This window comes from Rattus norvegicus, chromosome 2, assembly GCF_036323735.1.
Source record: "Rattus norvegicus strain BN/NHsdMcwi chromosome 2, GRCr8, whole genome shotgun sequence".
Taxonomy (NCBI): domain Eukaryota; kingdom Metazoa; phylum Chordata; class Mammalia; order Rodentia; family Muridae; genus Rattus; species Rattus norvegicus.
The window spans coordinates 87,381,048-87,396,145 of record NC_086020.1 but is presented as its reverse complement, the minus strand read 5'-3'; the positions used below and the strand labels follow the sequence as shown (position 1 = coordinate 87,396,145).

The following is a 15,098-nucleotide window of genomic DNA, read 5'->3' as shown; positions in this document are numbered from 1 at the left end:
TCAATAGCCACATCAAACTAAATTTAGAAAAAAACTTAAAGCAATTCCACTAAATCAAGGGACAGTACAAGGCTACCACTCTCTCCCTATCTGTGCACTCTAGGAATTGAAGTTCTAGATAAAGCAATACAACAACTAAAGGAGATGAGGGAGATATAAATTGAAAAGGAAGAAGTTATACTATCACTATTTGCAGATGATATGATAGTATACATAAGCAACCCCAAATTTACTACTAGGAAATCCTGCAGCTGATAAACTGGCAGGATACAAAATTAACTCAAAGAAATCACTATACCTCATTTACACAACTGATAAAGGGGCTAAGAATTAAAATACAAAGCAACACCCTTTATAATAACCATGAATAATATAAAAATATCCTTAAGTAATTCTATGGAGCAAGTGAAAAATCTGCAAACCTGAACTTTAAGTCTCTGAATAAAGAAGTGAAGAAGATATTAGAAGATGGAAGGATCCCTCATACTCATGGATAGGTAGGAGTAATATATTGAGAATGTCCATTTTAATGAAAGCAATCTACAGACTTTGCAGACCTCAAAAAAATTCCAATACAGTTTTTGAAAAAAAAAACTTTGATAGAGCAACTCTCACTTTCATAGATTAAAACAAAACAACCAAACAAATCAAAACTATGATAGCCAAAACAATCCTAAAAAATTAAAAAGAAATACTTTTGTAGAAATCAGCATGTCTAAACTCAAGCTGTACTATATAGCATTAGTGATTTTAAAAAACCTGCATAATACTGATAAAGAAAGAGATATTTCGATCAATGAAATAGAGTCATAACCCAGAAATAAACATACACATTTATGGATATTTAAATTTTGATCATAAGTGTGTTGGATCAATTCTATTCCATTGGCCTAACTCCCTGTCTCTGTACCAATACCATATACAGTTTTTATCACTATTCCTCTGTAATACAGATTGCAGTCAAGAATGGTGATTGCCCCAGAAGTTCTTTTATTGTTGAGGATGGTGTTCGATATCCTGGTTTTGTTTTTGTTTTTTTTGTTTTGTTTTGTTTTGTTTTGTTTTGTTTTGTTTTGTTTGTTTGTTTGTTTGTTTTTTGTTATTCCAAATAAATTAGCAAATTGCACTTTCTAACCCTATGAAGAATGGAGTTGGAATTTTGATGGGTATTGCATCAAATCTGTAGATTGCTTTTGGTAAGATGGCCATTTTTACTATATTAATCCTGCCAATCCATGTCTATGAGCATCTGCTATATTTCCATCTTCTTAGATCTTCTTTAATTTCTTTATTTAGAGGCTTGAAGTTCTTGTCATACAGATCTTCACTTACCTGGTTAGAGTCCCACTGAGGTATTTTATATTATTTCTGACTACTGTGAATGGTGTCATTTGCCTAATATCTTCCTCAACCTGTTTATTCTTTGAGTAGAGAAAGGTTACTGATTTATTTGATTTAATTTTATATTCAGCCACTTTGTTGAAGTTGTATATCAGGCTTAGTAGTTCTCTGGTAGAACTCTAGGGGGTCACTAAATTATACTATCATATCATCTGCAAATCATGATATTTCAACTTTTTCCTTTTCAATTTGTATCCCTTTGACCTCCTTTTGTCATGTGATTGCTCTGGCTAGGAATTCGAGAATTATATTGAATAAATAGGGAGAGAGTGGGCAGTCTTGTCGAGTCCATGATTTTAGTGGGATTGCTTCAAGTTTCTTTCTATTTAGTTTGATGTTGGCTGCTGAAGTTCTTGTCATACAGATCTTCACTTACCTGGTTAGAGTCCCACTGAGGCATTTTATATTATTTGTGACTACTGTGACTAATGTTCGCTGTACATTGTTTTTACTTTGTTTAGGCATGGACCTTGATTTTCTGATCTTTCCAAAACATTGACCATGAAGGGGTGTTGAATATTGTCAAATGCTTTCTCAGAATCTATTGAAATGATCATGTGGCTTTTATTCTTTGAGTTTATTTATATAGTGGATTACATTAATGGATTTCCAAAAATAGAACCATCCCTTCATCCCTGGGATGAAGCCTACTTGATCATGATGGATGATCATTTTGATATGTTCTGTGAGAATTTTATTGAGTAATTTTGCATCAATATGCATAAAAGAAATTGGTTTGAAGATTTATTTCTTTGTTAGATCTTTTTATCATTTAGGTTTAAGTGTAATTGTAGCTTCTGAGAAGGAATTGGGTATTATTCCTTCAGTTTCAATTTTGTGGAATAGTTTGTACAGTATTGGTATTGGGTCTTGTACAAAGGTCTAATAGAATTCTCCACTAAACTCATCACGTCCTAGGCTTTTTTGGTTGGTAGACTTTTAATGACTGCTTCCATTTCTTTAGGAGTTATGAGACTGTTTCTCTGATCCTGATTTAACTTTGGTACCTGGAATCTGTCTAGAAAATTTCCATTTCATCCAGATTTTTTAATTCTCTTGAGTCTTGAGTATAGGCTTTTGTAATAGGATCTGATGATTTTTTTTTATTTACTCATTTTTTTTTTTTAGGTCTCCATTTTCTTTTCTGAATTTGTTAATTTGGATACTCTCTATGTCACCACTGGTTAGTATGGCTAAGGGTTTATCTGTCTTATTTTTAGACAGGAGCTGTCTAAAAAAAACAGCTCCTGTTTTTTTTGTTGTTGTTGTTGTTTTGTTTTGTTTTTTGTTGTTGTTGTTGTTTTTTGATTCATTGTATAGTTCTTTTTGTTTCCCCTTGGTTGATTACAGCCCCGAGTTTGATTCTTTCCTGCTGTCTACTACTCTTTGGTGTATTTGTTTCTTGTTGTAGAACTTTTAGGTGTGCTTTCACGACACTAGTGTATGCTCTCTCCAGTTACTTTTTGGAGGCACTCAGATGTATGAGTTTTCCTCTTCGCACTGCTTTTGTTGTGTTCCATAAATTTGGTGTTGTTGTGCCTTAAATTAAAGACTTATATTAATTTAATAAAAATTAAAGAAATAAATTAAAGACATATTAATTTAATAAAAAATATTTCTTTAATTTTTCCACGTCCAAGTTATCACTATGGAGAACACTGTTCAGCTTTCATGTGTGTGTGGGCTTTCTGTCATTTATATTTTTATTGTCTTGGAAAATTGTTCTCCAGCCCTTTACTCTGAGGAAGTGTCTGTCTTTGTCACTGAGGTGTGTTTCCTTAATGCAGCAAAATGCTGGGTCCTGTTTATGTATCCAGTCTCTTAGTCTATGTTTTATTTTTATTGGGGAATTGATTCTATTGATGTTGAGAGATTTTTAAGGACCATTGGTTGTTGTTTCCTGTTGTACTTTTTTTGCAAGTGAAATTATATTTCTGTGGTTATCTTCTTTTGGGTTAGTTGAAAAAGATTACTTTCTTCCTTTTTCTAGCATGTAGTTTACCTCTTTGTGTTGGAGTTTTCCATCTATCATCCCTTGTACTGCTAGATTTGTGGAAAGATATTGTATAAATTTGGTTTTGTTGTGGACTATCTTGGTTTCTCTATATGTGTTCATGGAGAATTTTGCTGGGTATAGTAGCCTGGTCAGGCATTTCTGTTCTCTTAGGGTTGTATGACATATATCCAGGAACTTCTAGCTTTCATAGTCTGTTGAGAAGTCTGGTGTAATTCTGATAGGCCTGCCTTGATATGCTAACCTTGACTTTTTCCCTTGCCTCTTTTAATATTGTTTCTTGGTTTTGTGTATTTGGTGTTGTGACTCTTATATGAAGGGAGGGATTGCTTTTCTGGTACAATGTATTTGGAATTCTGTAGGCTTCTTGTATGATTGGGGGCATTTCGTTCTTTAGGTAGAAAAGTTTTCTTCTATAATTGTGTTGAAGTTATCTACTAACTATTTATGTTGATGTCTTTGTTAAGGTCTTATTGCTGTGAACAGACACCATGACCAATGTAAGTTGTATAAAGGACAACATTTAATTGGGGCAGGCTTATAGGTTCAGAGGTTCACTCCATTATCATTAAGTTGGGAGCATAGCAGCATCGCAGCATCTAGGCAGGCATGGTACAGGAGGAGGTGAGTTCTACATCTTCACTCAAAGGAAGCCAGGAACAGACTCAGCATCCTAGGAGTGGCTAAGAGGAGGGTCTTCAAGCCTAACCCCACAGTGTTACACTCCCTCCAACAAGGCCACATCTTCTAATAGTGCCGCACACTGGGCCAAGCATATGCAAACCATCACAGTTAGGAATCTTCCCTTTCTTTTATACATATTATCCATAGGTTTGGTCTTCTCATTGTGTCCTGGATGTCCTGTATGTTTTTGGTAGGAGCTTTTTACCTGTTTCATTTTCTTTGACAGCTACATCAATGTTTTCTTTGGTATCTTCTGCCCCTAAGATTCTGTCTTCTATCTCTTGTATTCTATTGATAATGCTTGTGTCTATGACTCCCAATCTTTTTCTTAGGTTTTCTATCTCCAGAGTTGTCTGCCTTTATGATTTCTTTATTGGTTTTATTTCCATTTTTAGATCTTGGGTGGTTTTGTTCAATTCCTTCATGTGTTTGGTTGATTTTTGTGTATTCTCTTTAAGGACTTCTACCTGTTTACCTGTTTTGTCCTGTATTTCATTAAAGTAGCTATTTAGGGCTTTTTTCCCCTCCAGCTTTATTAACTTGGGTATTTCTTATTTACATTTCAATTGTTGTTCCATTTCCTGGTTTCCCGACCAACATGACCAACATCCCCCTAAACCCTCTTCAACCCATCATCCTCCCACCATTACAACCATTCCCCAAGCAATCAGGTTCACTGAGGGTTCAGTCGTGGCAGGAGCAAGGGCTTCCCCTTCCACTGGTGCTCTTCCTAGGCTATTCATTGCTACCTATGCGGTTGGAGCCCAGAGTCAGTCCATGTATAGACTTTGGGTAGTGGCTTAGTCCCTGGAAGCTCTGGTTGGTTGGCATTGTTGCTCATATGGGGTCTCAAGCCCCTTCAAGCTCTTTCAGTCTTTTCTCTGATTCCTTCAACGGGGATACCATTCTCAGTTCAGTCGTTTGCTGCTGGCATTCGCCTCTGTATTTGCTGTATTCTGGCTGTGTCTCTCAGGAGAGATCAACATCTGGTTCATTTCAGCCTGCACTTCTCTCCTTCATCCATCTTATCTGGTTTGGTAGCTGTATATGTATGGGCCACATGTGGGGAATGCTCTGAATGGGTGTTCCTTCTGCCTGTGTTCTAAACTTTGCCTCCCTATTCCCTCCCAAGGGTATTCTTATTCCCCTTTTAAAGAAGGAGTGAAGCATTTGCATTTTGGTCATCGTTCTTGAGTTTCCTGTCCTCTGTGCATCTAGGGTAATTCGAGCATTGGGGCTAATATCCACTTATCAGTGAGTGTATACCATGTGTGTTTTTCTGTTATTGGGTTACCTAACTCAGGATGATATTTTCCAGTTCCATCCATTTTCCTGTGAATTTTGAAAAGTCATTGTTTTTGATAGCTAAGTAGTATTCTATTGTGTAGATGTACCGTATTTTCTGTATCCATTCCTCTGTTGAAGGGACTCTGGGTTCTTTCCAGCTTCTGGCTATATAAATAAGGCTGCTATGAACATAGTGGAGCATGTGTCTTTGTTATATGTTGTGGCATTTTTTTGGGTATATGCCAAAGAGAGTTATAGCTGGGTCCTCAGGTAGTGTAATGTCCAGTTTTCTGAGGAACCTCTAGACTGATTTCCAGAATGGTTGTACTGGTTTGCAATCCCACCAACAACGGAGGAGTGTTCCTCTTTCTCGACAACCTTGCCAGCATCTGCTGTCACTTGAGGTTTTGATCTTAGCCATTCTGACTGGTGTGAGGTGGAATCTCAGGACTGTTTTGATTTCAATTTCCCGTATGACTAAAGATATTGAACATTTCTTTAGGTGTTTTCCAGCCATTCAGCATTCCTCAGCTGAGAATTCCTTATTTAGATTTGAACCCCATTTTTTAGTAAGGTTATTTGTCTCCCTGCAGTCTAACTTCTTGAGTTTTTTTTTTTTTTTTTACATTTTGGATATAAGCCCTCTATCAGTTGGAGGATTGGTAAAGATATTTCTCCAATCTGTTGCTTGCCATTTTGTCCTAACAACAGTGTCCTTTGCCTTAAAGAAGCTTTGCAGTTTTATGAGATCCCATTTGTCGATTCTTGATCTTAGAGCATAAGCCATGGGTGTTTTGTTCTTGAAATTTTCTTCAGTGCCCATGTGTTCGACGTTCTTCCCCATTTTTTTTCCATTAGTTTGAGTGTATCTGGTTTGGTGTGGAGGTCCTTGATCCATTTGGACTTAAGCTTTGTACTGATGATAAGAATGATTCGATCTGCATTCTTCTACGTGCTGACCTCCAGTTGAACCAGCACCATTTGCTAAAAAATGCTATCTTTTTTCCATTAGATGGTTTTGGCTCCTTTGTCAAAAATCAAGTGCCCATAGGTGTGTGGGTTCATTTCTGGGTCTTCAATTCTATTCCACTGGTCTGTCTTTCTCACTACCAATACCATGCATTTTTTATCACTCTTTCTCTGTAATATTGCTTGAGTTCAGGGATAGTGATTCCCTCAGAAATACTTTTACTTTTGAGGATAGTTTTAGCTATCCTGGTTTTTCTTTGTTATTCTTCATGGATTTGAAAATTGTTCTTTCAAACTCTATGAGGAATCGGGTTGGAATATTGATATGGATTGCATTGAATCTGTAGATCGCTTTTGGTAAAATGGCCATTTTTACTATATTAATCCTGCCAATCCATGAGCATGGGAGATCTTTCCATCCTCTGAGATCTTCTTCAATTTCTTTTTTCAGAGGTTTGAAGTTCTTATCCGACAGATCTTTCACTTGCTTGGTTAAAGTCACACCGAGGTTATTTATATCATTTGGCACTATTGTGAAGGGTGTCCTTTCCCTAATTTTTTTCTTGACTTCATTCTCTTTTGTGTAGTGGAACCTACTGATTTATTTGAGTTCATTTTATACCCAGCCACTTTGCTGAACGTGTTTATCAGGCTTAGTTGTTCTCTGGTGGAACTTTTAGGATCACTTAAGTATACAGTCATTTCGTCTGAAATAGTGATATTTTGACTTCTTCCTTTCCAATCTGTATCCATTTGATCTCCTTTTGTTGTCTGATTGCTCTGGCTAGAACTTCAAGAACTTTATTGAATAAGTAGGGAGAAAGTGTGCAGCATTGTCTAGTTCCTGATTTTAGTGAGATTGCATCAAGTTTCACTCCATTTAGTTTAATATTAGCTATTGGTTTGCTGTATATGACTTTTACTATCTTTAGGTATGGGCCTTGAATTTCTGTTCTTTCCAGGACTTTTATCATGAAGGGGTGTTGAATTTTGTCAAATGCTTTCTCAGCATCTAATGATATGATCATGTCGTTTTTATCTTTCTGTTTGTTTATATAGTGGATTACCTTGATAGTTTTCCATATATTAAACAATCCCTGCATCGCTGGAATGAAGTTCACTTGATCATGATGGAAGGTTGTTTTGACGTGCTCTTGGATTCGGTTTTCAAGAATTTTATTGAGTATCTTTGCATTGACATTCATAAGGGCAATTGGTCTGAAGTTCTCTTTCTTTGCTGGGTCTTTGTGTGGTTTGGGTATATGAGTAATTGTGGCTTCATAGAAGGAATTCGGTAGCGCTGCATCTGTTTCAATTTCGTGGAATAGTTTGGATAGTATTGGTATGAGGTCTTCTATGAAGGTCTGATAGAATTCTACACTGAACCCATCTGGACCTGGGCTCTTTCTGGTTGGAAGACGTTTAATGAGTGTTTCTATTTCTTTAGGAGTTATGGTGTTGTTTAAATTTTTTTTTTTGGTTTTTTTTTTTTGTTTTTTTTTTTGTTCCTGATTTAATTTGGGGACCTGGTATATGTGTAGGAAATTGTCCATTTCCTCCAGATTTTCACGTTTTGTTGAATATAGGCTTTTGTAATAGGATCTGATGATTTTTTTAAATTTCCTCTGGCTCTGTTGTTATGTTTCCCTTTTTCATTTCTGATTTCATTAATTTGGAGACAGTCTCTGTGTCCTCTGGTTAGTCTGGCTAAGGGTTTATCTGTCTTTTTGATTTTCTGAATGAAACAGCTTTGGTTCTGTTGTTTCTTTGTATACTCCTTTTTGTTTCTACTTTGTTTTTTTTTCAGGTCTGAGTTTGATTATTTTCTTCCTTCTACTCCTCCTGGGTTTGTTTGCTTCTTTTTATTCTAGTGCTTTTAGGTGTGCTGTCAAGGTGCTGATATGTGCTCTCTCCTGTTTCTTTCTGCAGGCCCTCAGAGCTATGAGTTTTCCTCTTAGTACAGCTTTCACTGGGTCCCAAAAGTTTGGGTATGTTGTATCTTCATTTTCATTAAATTCTGAGAAGTCTTTAATTTCTTTCTTTATTTCTTCCTTGACCACATTATCATTGAGTAGAGCATTATTCAACTTCCATGTAAATGTGCACATTCTTTCCTTACTGTTATTGAAGACCAGCTTTAGGCCGCGGTGGTCTGATAGGACGCATGGGATTATTTTTACATTTCTGTGTTGCGGTTTGCCCTGAAGTTAACTGTATTTTGATGCTAATTCCACTGCCCCAAGGACAGCTGCCTAGTCACATACTCAGGAATCAGATAACTTGATCAGAACCTTTTCCCCATTGAATTTGTAAAGTACATGTGAGGGGCATGTACAGGATAGAAGGAGGCCTGTCATTGGAGGAGAAGGAAGGATGGGCGGAAGAGAAGTTTGAAGGAAGAGGAGGAGACTCAGACAGAGAAAGGAGGAGACAGGAGAGACAGAGAGGAGAGAGGGGAGAAGCCATGGCAGGTGATGTTAAGATTCTGCTCTGTGTATTTACAATATTCCTAAGGGATGGGTGGTACTGGGCTTTGTATGTTTAAGTGGGCAATTATATCTTATCAATTGGGTCTAAGATTATTGTGTTGTGTGTTCTTCTTTGTGGAGGTTTGAGTGTAGGAAAGTGTGGCTGGGATGTGTTTCCGCCAAGATATCTAGAAGATATCTTGGGACACCGCAGTGCAGACCTAGTGGGGTAAAAGACACCAATACTTTTTATTTTTATACTTTTACAACAATAGATGGCACCCAATGGGCAAAAGTCCTGGTTTGATGCATTGCTTATTGATATTGGAATTGATAGAAGGTATTTGGTTTGTTTTATGAATTACCCTGCTAAAGGTCATATGGCTCATTGATGCCGGCTAACAAGGGTTTGTGGTTACTTTTAATATTTACCACAACAGGAAGCTCGAATTCTCTTAATGTGTGCTCCACAGGAATTTTGGGTTCATTTCCTGATATCATAGAGTACAAAAGCCAATCAGGCTCATTGTTTACCTCACTTCCATTTTAAAAATTTGTTTAGTCTTCATGATGGATGTGACTTTGAGTTTTATGGTTATATTATTACTCTGGGAGAGAGTGCAAGGTACAAGCTTTTCTGGTTACAGACTAAGGAACACAGTATTTTGGGAGAAAGATTTTGTCTTTGTGTTTTTTTTTTTTTTTTTTTTTTTTTTTTTGGTTCTTTATTTCGGAGCTGGGGACAGAACCCAGGGCCTTGCGCTTCCTAGGTAAGCGCTCTACCACTGAGCTAAATCCCCAGCCCCTTGTCTTTGTGTTTTTAAAAAGTGTGATTAGGCTCTGGAAACCTCAGAGAGTCATACTGATCAGATTTGATAGAGGTAGACCACCTGAAAAATTTATTCAGGAGAATCAAACAAAAAAAATCTCGATGCTAAACTTTTGTCTTGAGAGTTGTATTTTACAGAGTGTGCCTACTTGGAATCCTGGTCTCAAGGACTTTCAACTGGGTCCAGTCAGGACACATCCTGCTACAGCATTTGCTTCATTCTTCCTACCCCCTACCGCTAAGGATATCTCAACACCCATGTACAGCTTGAAGAAGTTATGGAGGAGTCGTTGCCTCAATTCCCTGGACTTTGGGTGGCTGAAAGTGGTTATTCTAAAGTTTTTATGAGGAATTTAGAAATGGTTGTAATTTAACAGGGAGGAATTAGCTAGATTGAATTGTACAGTCATAATCTCATTTGGTACCTAAGCTTAAATCGTATCTTTGTTTTGGTATAGAATTTATTTGTCAAAAGAGTTTAAAAGTACAAGGTTTAGAGCCAGTCCTTCTATTGCTGTCATTACAAACTTCTGAATTGATTACACCTGTGAGCTAAGATTTAAATAGCAAAGTCATGGCTCTGAGTTTGTGAGAGTACTTTCAAGATAAAATTTAGGATATAAAGACAACAGTTCAGATTGTCTTATATAGATCGATGGTTTTCAAAAACGTCAGAAATCCACAAAATTTGATATTTAAAGTTATTTATCTTTTGTTGAGGCATATCTGTTCCTAACAGTTCCCCTTTGGCAGATTTAACAAAGGATTTGAACATTCCTACCTCCAGGTGTGGCAATATTTTGTGGCTAGGCAGCCACTGGACAAAACTGCCTGTTTCATCTACAGACTAATACTGTCCAGAAAAGGGCAAATTATGCAGAATAGTTGACTGATAAACCCTGCCAAGACAGGGTGATCAGCCCTTCAAAATCTGCATTTCAAGAGTCTGTCAGTTGATTTTGGGCCCGAAGGCTGAAGACTTGCACTCATATGTTGCTAACAAGGGACTATGCTAGTGGAGATTTGTCTGTACAACCTCTCAGTTCTGGAAGCCACGTTAGGCTTCCTATGTATACAGATATTTGGTCATTTTCAGATTTATGACAGGGTTGAAAACTGATTACAGTCTCATAGCCTATCAGGCTGTTTAACTCTGAAAATACATATTTTATTAGATAGTTATCAGATAGTATACAAGCTAGCCAAGATATATATTTTAAGCCTTTCTTAAGCTGGAATGAATAACTAAAAGTTCTGTATTACTGATATAGTGATGGACTGGGTATTGAGAATATGATATGCTTTACAAATTGTAGAATGGTTAAAATTGTACTCAATTTATATGTAAGTGAAGAGTCTTTTTAACTGAACAAAAAAGGGGGAAATGTTGTGGTTTTCCCTGAAGTTAACTGTATTTTGATGCTAATTCCAATGCCCCAAGGACAGCTGCCTAGTCACATACTCAGGAATCAGGTAACTTGATCAGAACCTTTTCCCCATTGAATTTGTAAAGTACAGGTGAGAGGCAGTTACAGGATAGAAGGAGGCCTGTCATTGGAGGAGAAGGAAGGATGGGCGGAATAGAAGTTTGAAGGAAGAGGTGACTAGGACAGAGAAAGGAGGAGACAGGAGAGACAGAGAGAAGTGGGGTAAAAGACACCAATACCTTTTTATTTTTATACTTTTACAACAATATTTCTGTATCTGTTGAGGCCTGTTTTATGATCGATTATATGGTCAATTTTGGAGAAAGTACTATGAGATGGTGAGAAGATGGTATATTCTTTTGTTTTAGGATAGAATGTTCTATAAGTTTCTATTAAATCCATTTGGTTCATGACTTCTCTTATTCTTCTATGTCTCTGTTTAATTTCTGTTTCCATGATCTTTCCATTGATGAGAGTGGAGTGTTGAAATCTCCTACTAGTATTGTGTGAGGTGCAATGTGTGATTTGAGCTTTAGTAAGGTTTCTTTTATGTATGTAGGTGTCGTTTTATTTTGAGCATAGATATTTAGGATTGAGAGTTCATCTTGATGGATTTTTCCTTTGATGAATACTAAGTGTCCTTCAACTTCATTGTCAGCTGTTATTTTAAATCAAATTCTTGCTTGTCCAGTGTTTAGAAGTATCCAGTGCTTGTTGTGGTGGGGGAACAGAATTCTGATGATGCATGTGTTCTTGTTTTCTGTTTCTTAATTTCTTGCCCTTGCCTCTCACCATGTACTTATCTCTGGTGTTAACTATTCTTGCTGTCTCTCACATTGGATTTTCCATTCTATAAGCCTGTGTGCCCATTCTACTGGGAGACCAGCTCTCTCCCCATTTGATCTGGGTACAGAAAACTGTAGTTCAGAGTCAATTCAGGGTGCTAGGAGAAACTAGAAGTATCCTGACCCTGATTTCTCCTTGGCACCTGCCTCCTGTGAGCTCCAGACAGATTCCTCTTGGGCCATTAATATGAGCAAAAATGCTGGCATCACGTGTGCTCTCAGGTGTGTCAGCTCTTCTTAGAAACTAGCTTTCTCCTAGTGGGATCTGAGAAGAGAGGGGTGTGATGCAGGGTCAGCTCAAGGCTCAGGGAGCAACTGGATGCACACATCTGATTTTATAAAAAGAAGCTACTATCAATGAACAATGAAAGCATATTAAAGCAATGGTACTAGTCTATCTTTGTGTCTGCATTGAGGCAAATGAAAATAGATTCAATTTTATCACCCTGCACAAAACTTAAGTCCAAGTGGGTGAAGGACATCAATTTAAAACCAGATACCTTAGATGCTTAGATGAGAAATTGGGGGAAAACACATGAATGCATTGGTACAGGAGACAGTTCTAATACCAACAATTGATATTTGGGACCTCATGACACTTCCAACTTCTGTAAGGCAAAAGATACTGTCAATCAGACAAAACGGCAGCCTGCAGATTGGGAAAAGATCTTAACTGACCCTACATCTGACACAGGGCTAATATCCAAAATTTACAAAGAATTCAAGATGGTGGACTCGAACAACCCAAATAACCCAATTTAAAAAATTGAGTGAAGTTACTAAACAGTGAATTCTCAAGAGAGCAATCTCGAATTGATGAGAAGTACTTAATGAAATATTCAAAGTTCTTAATCATCAGGGAAATACAACCCAAAACATCTCCGAGGTTCCTTCTTATACCCATAAGAATGGCTAAGGTGAAAAAGAAACTCAAGAAAGAGCACAAGCTTTTGAGGATGTCTAAAAGAGGAAAACTTCTTCACTGCTAATGGGAGTGCAAATTTGTACAACCATTATGGAAATAAATTTGGTGGCTTCTAAGAAAACTAGAAATAGTTCTACCTCAAAACCCAGCTATACTGGTCCTGCACATATACCCAAAAGATGCTCCCACAAAGACACTTGTTATGTTCATAGTAGTTGTATTCATTAAAGCCAGTTACTGGAAACAACTTAGATGATCTTACGATAAAGAGTGAATAAAGAAAATATGATGGATTCATACAATGGAATACTGTATAGATATGAAAAATAAAGACATCATGAATGTTGCAGGTACCCCTTTCAGAAAATTGTCTCCAATGCATTCAACAATATTTCCTAAATTCATGATGACTTAAAAAGCATCACATAGCCAAGCACCATTTAATAACACTAACTAATAACAGATAAAGCCAAACAGTAGATGGAGGTTGGGCACTCTTATGGAAGAACAGAAAGAAGAATTGTGTGCCCTAGAGGGAATAGAAACTCCACAGGAAAACCAACAGAGTAAACTAACCTGAATCCTTGGTGCTTTCAGATTCTGAATCACCAAATGATGTACACCCATAGTCTGGATGTAGGCCTTCTTTCACATATGTAGCAAGCAGATGAGGAGCTTGGTCTTTATGTGAGTCCTGAAAGACTAGAGTGGGGGTTATCCCAAAAGCTGTTGCCTGTTCATAAGATAAGTTCTACTACATGGGCTACCTTGTCTGACATCAGTGGAAGAGGAAGCATCTAGCCTCTCAGAGACTGAAGAGCCAGGGTAAAAGGGATACCCATGGGGAACCCACCTGCTGAGAGAGATGAATGGAGGGGGATAAGTTAAATATTGTGGGAGGGGTGGAATGGAGGAAACAGTGAGCCAGATGCAAAAGAATAATTAAAAAGTAAAATATTTTGTAAAAAAAGAGCGATATATTTGATCTGAGGTGATTTGATTATGAGAGACTCCTTTTTGTATGCAGGACCCAAAGGCAATATGGCATATTGAGCAATTTCAACTTTAAAAAAATAAAAAAATGATCATAAAATAAACTTTATGAAAATGATAAGTGTCCTTGAGGAAGAAATGAATAGCTGAAATGGGATGGAAAAACAAAACAAAACAAAACAAAATTATTGTGGTAACCCAGACATAGAAAGACAAACATAATATATACTCTATTATAAGTGGATTTTAGCTGTAAAATAATTTATAATTATGCTACAATGCAAAGACTCAGATAGACTAAGTAGGAAGAAGGGCTCAAGGGTGACACATGAATCTCCCTGGGTGGGGAAAAAGAATAGATTTGAGAAAAATGGAAATGGGGAGGTGGCATAAGTATGGGAAGAGGAGGGATCTGGTGGCTGAAGAAAAATGGATATTGGGACAAACACTGGAGTTTGGGGGGTGCATTTGAGGGATGAGGTAGAAATATATCAATGGAAATGCCCAGGAATGAGGGAGGAGGAACTTAGCCAAGATTAGTAGCAAGGGGGGATATGGAACCTAAACTGGCCATAACATATGTGATATGATTAAGATTTTATGATTGAATAATGTTATCCAAAGGAAATAAGAACTTTGTTTAAATTTATCTATTAAGTATAGTATATTATCATATGATTTTATATAAATATAATATGTCCTCTGGAAGAGCTGGAACCCTCTGGTCCCTGAATTATATTAATATTAATTTAGGTATAATAGCTTCCTATAAAGATTATGGTTTTAACTAACAGGCATTTATTATTTTATGCTGTGTGGTTCAGAAGTTCAAATTCGGTGAGTCAAGGCAATGAATATGAGGTCACATATCCCCAGTGTCCAGGAAGCCCAGATTCTGTCCTTGCATAGTGTGGTTTTCTCAGGATACTCTCCTTTATTGTCTTCCCATCATTGCACCATTTTCTCAGTATCTCTGACTCTCATAACTCTGACAGTTCAGACCCCTTCTTGCCCGGACTTTGATGATCAGGAAAGGCTGTTCTGTACTGGATTCACTGTATTATACTACTTGACCAAAACTATACAATCTTCATTTAAAATATGAAAAGAGCAAAGGGAAAGTATGGAAAAGCAGTAAAGAAAGTGGTGTCTGAATAGCAAAATAAGAACACAAAACAGAGAGAACCTGTAAGCAGAAACAAAATGATGTTGGAAAGTCAAGATGTATGGTAAGTTAAATATTAAATTTACAAAGT

General features: G+C 37.0%; 1 protein-coding gene across 4 annotated transcripts in view; it reads right to left on the bottom strand.

Annotated features, from left to right (window-relative positions):
- Sirpal1 (signal-regulatory protein alpha like 1) overlaps nucleotides 1-15,098 on the bottom strand; it is a 188,818-nt gene that overhangs the window by 31,353 nt on the left and 142,367 nt on the right. For 2 of the 4 annotated variants that reach the window (XM_063282858.1, XM_063282859.1), the window contains exon 2: nucleotides 13,426-13,551. The exons of the other annotated variants lie outside the window; for them this stretch is intronic. In XM_063282858.1, coding sequence (XP_063138928.1) covers nucleotides 13,426-13,551 — 126 coding nt within the window. The remainder of the gene's footprint in view (nucleotides 1-13,425; nucleotides 13,552-15,098) is intronic. 4 annotated transcript variants of the gene reach the window in all.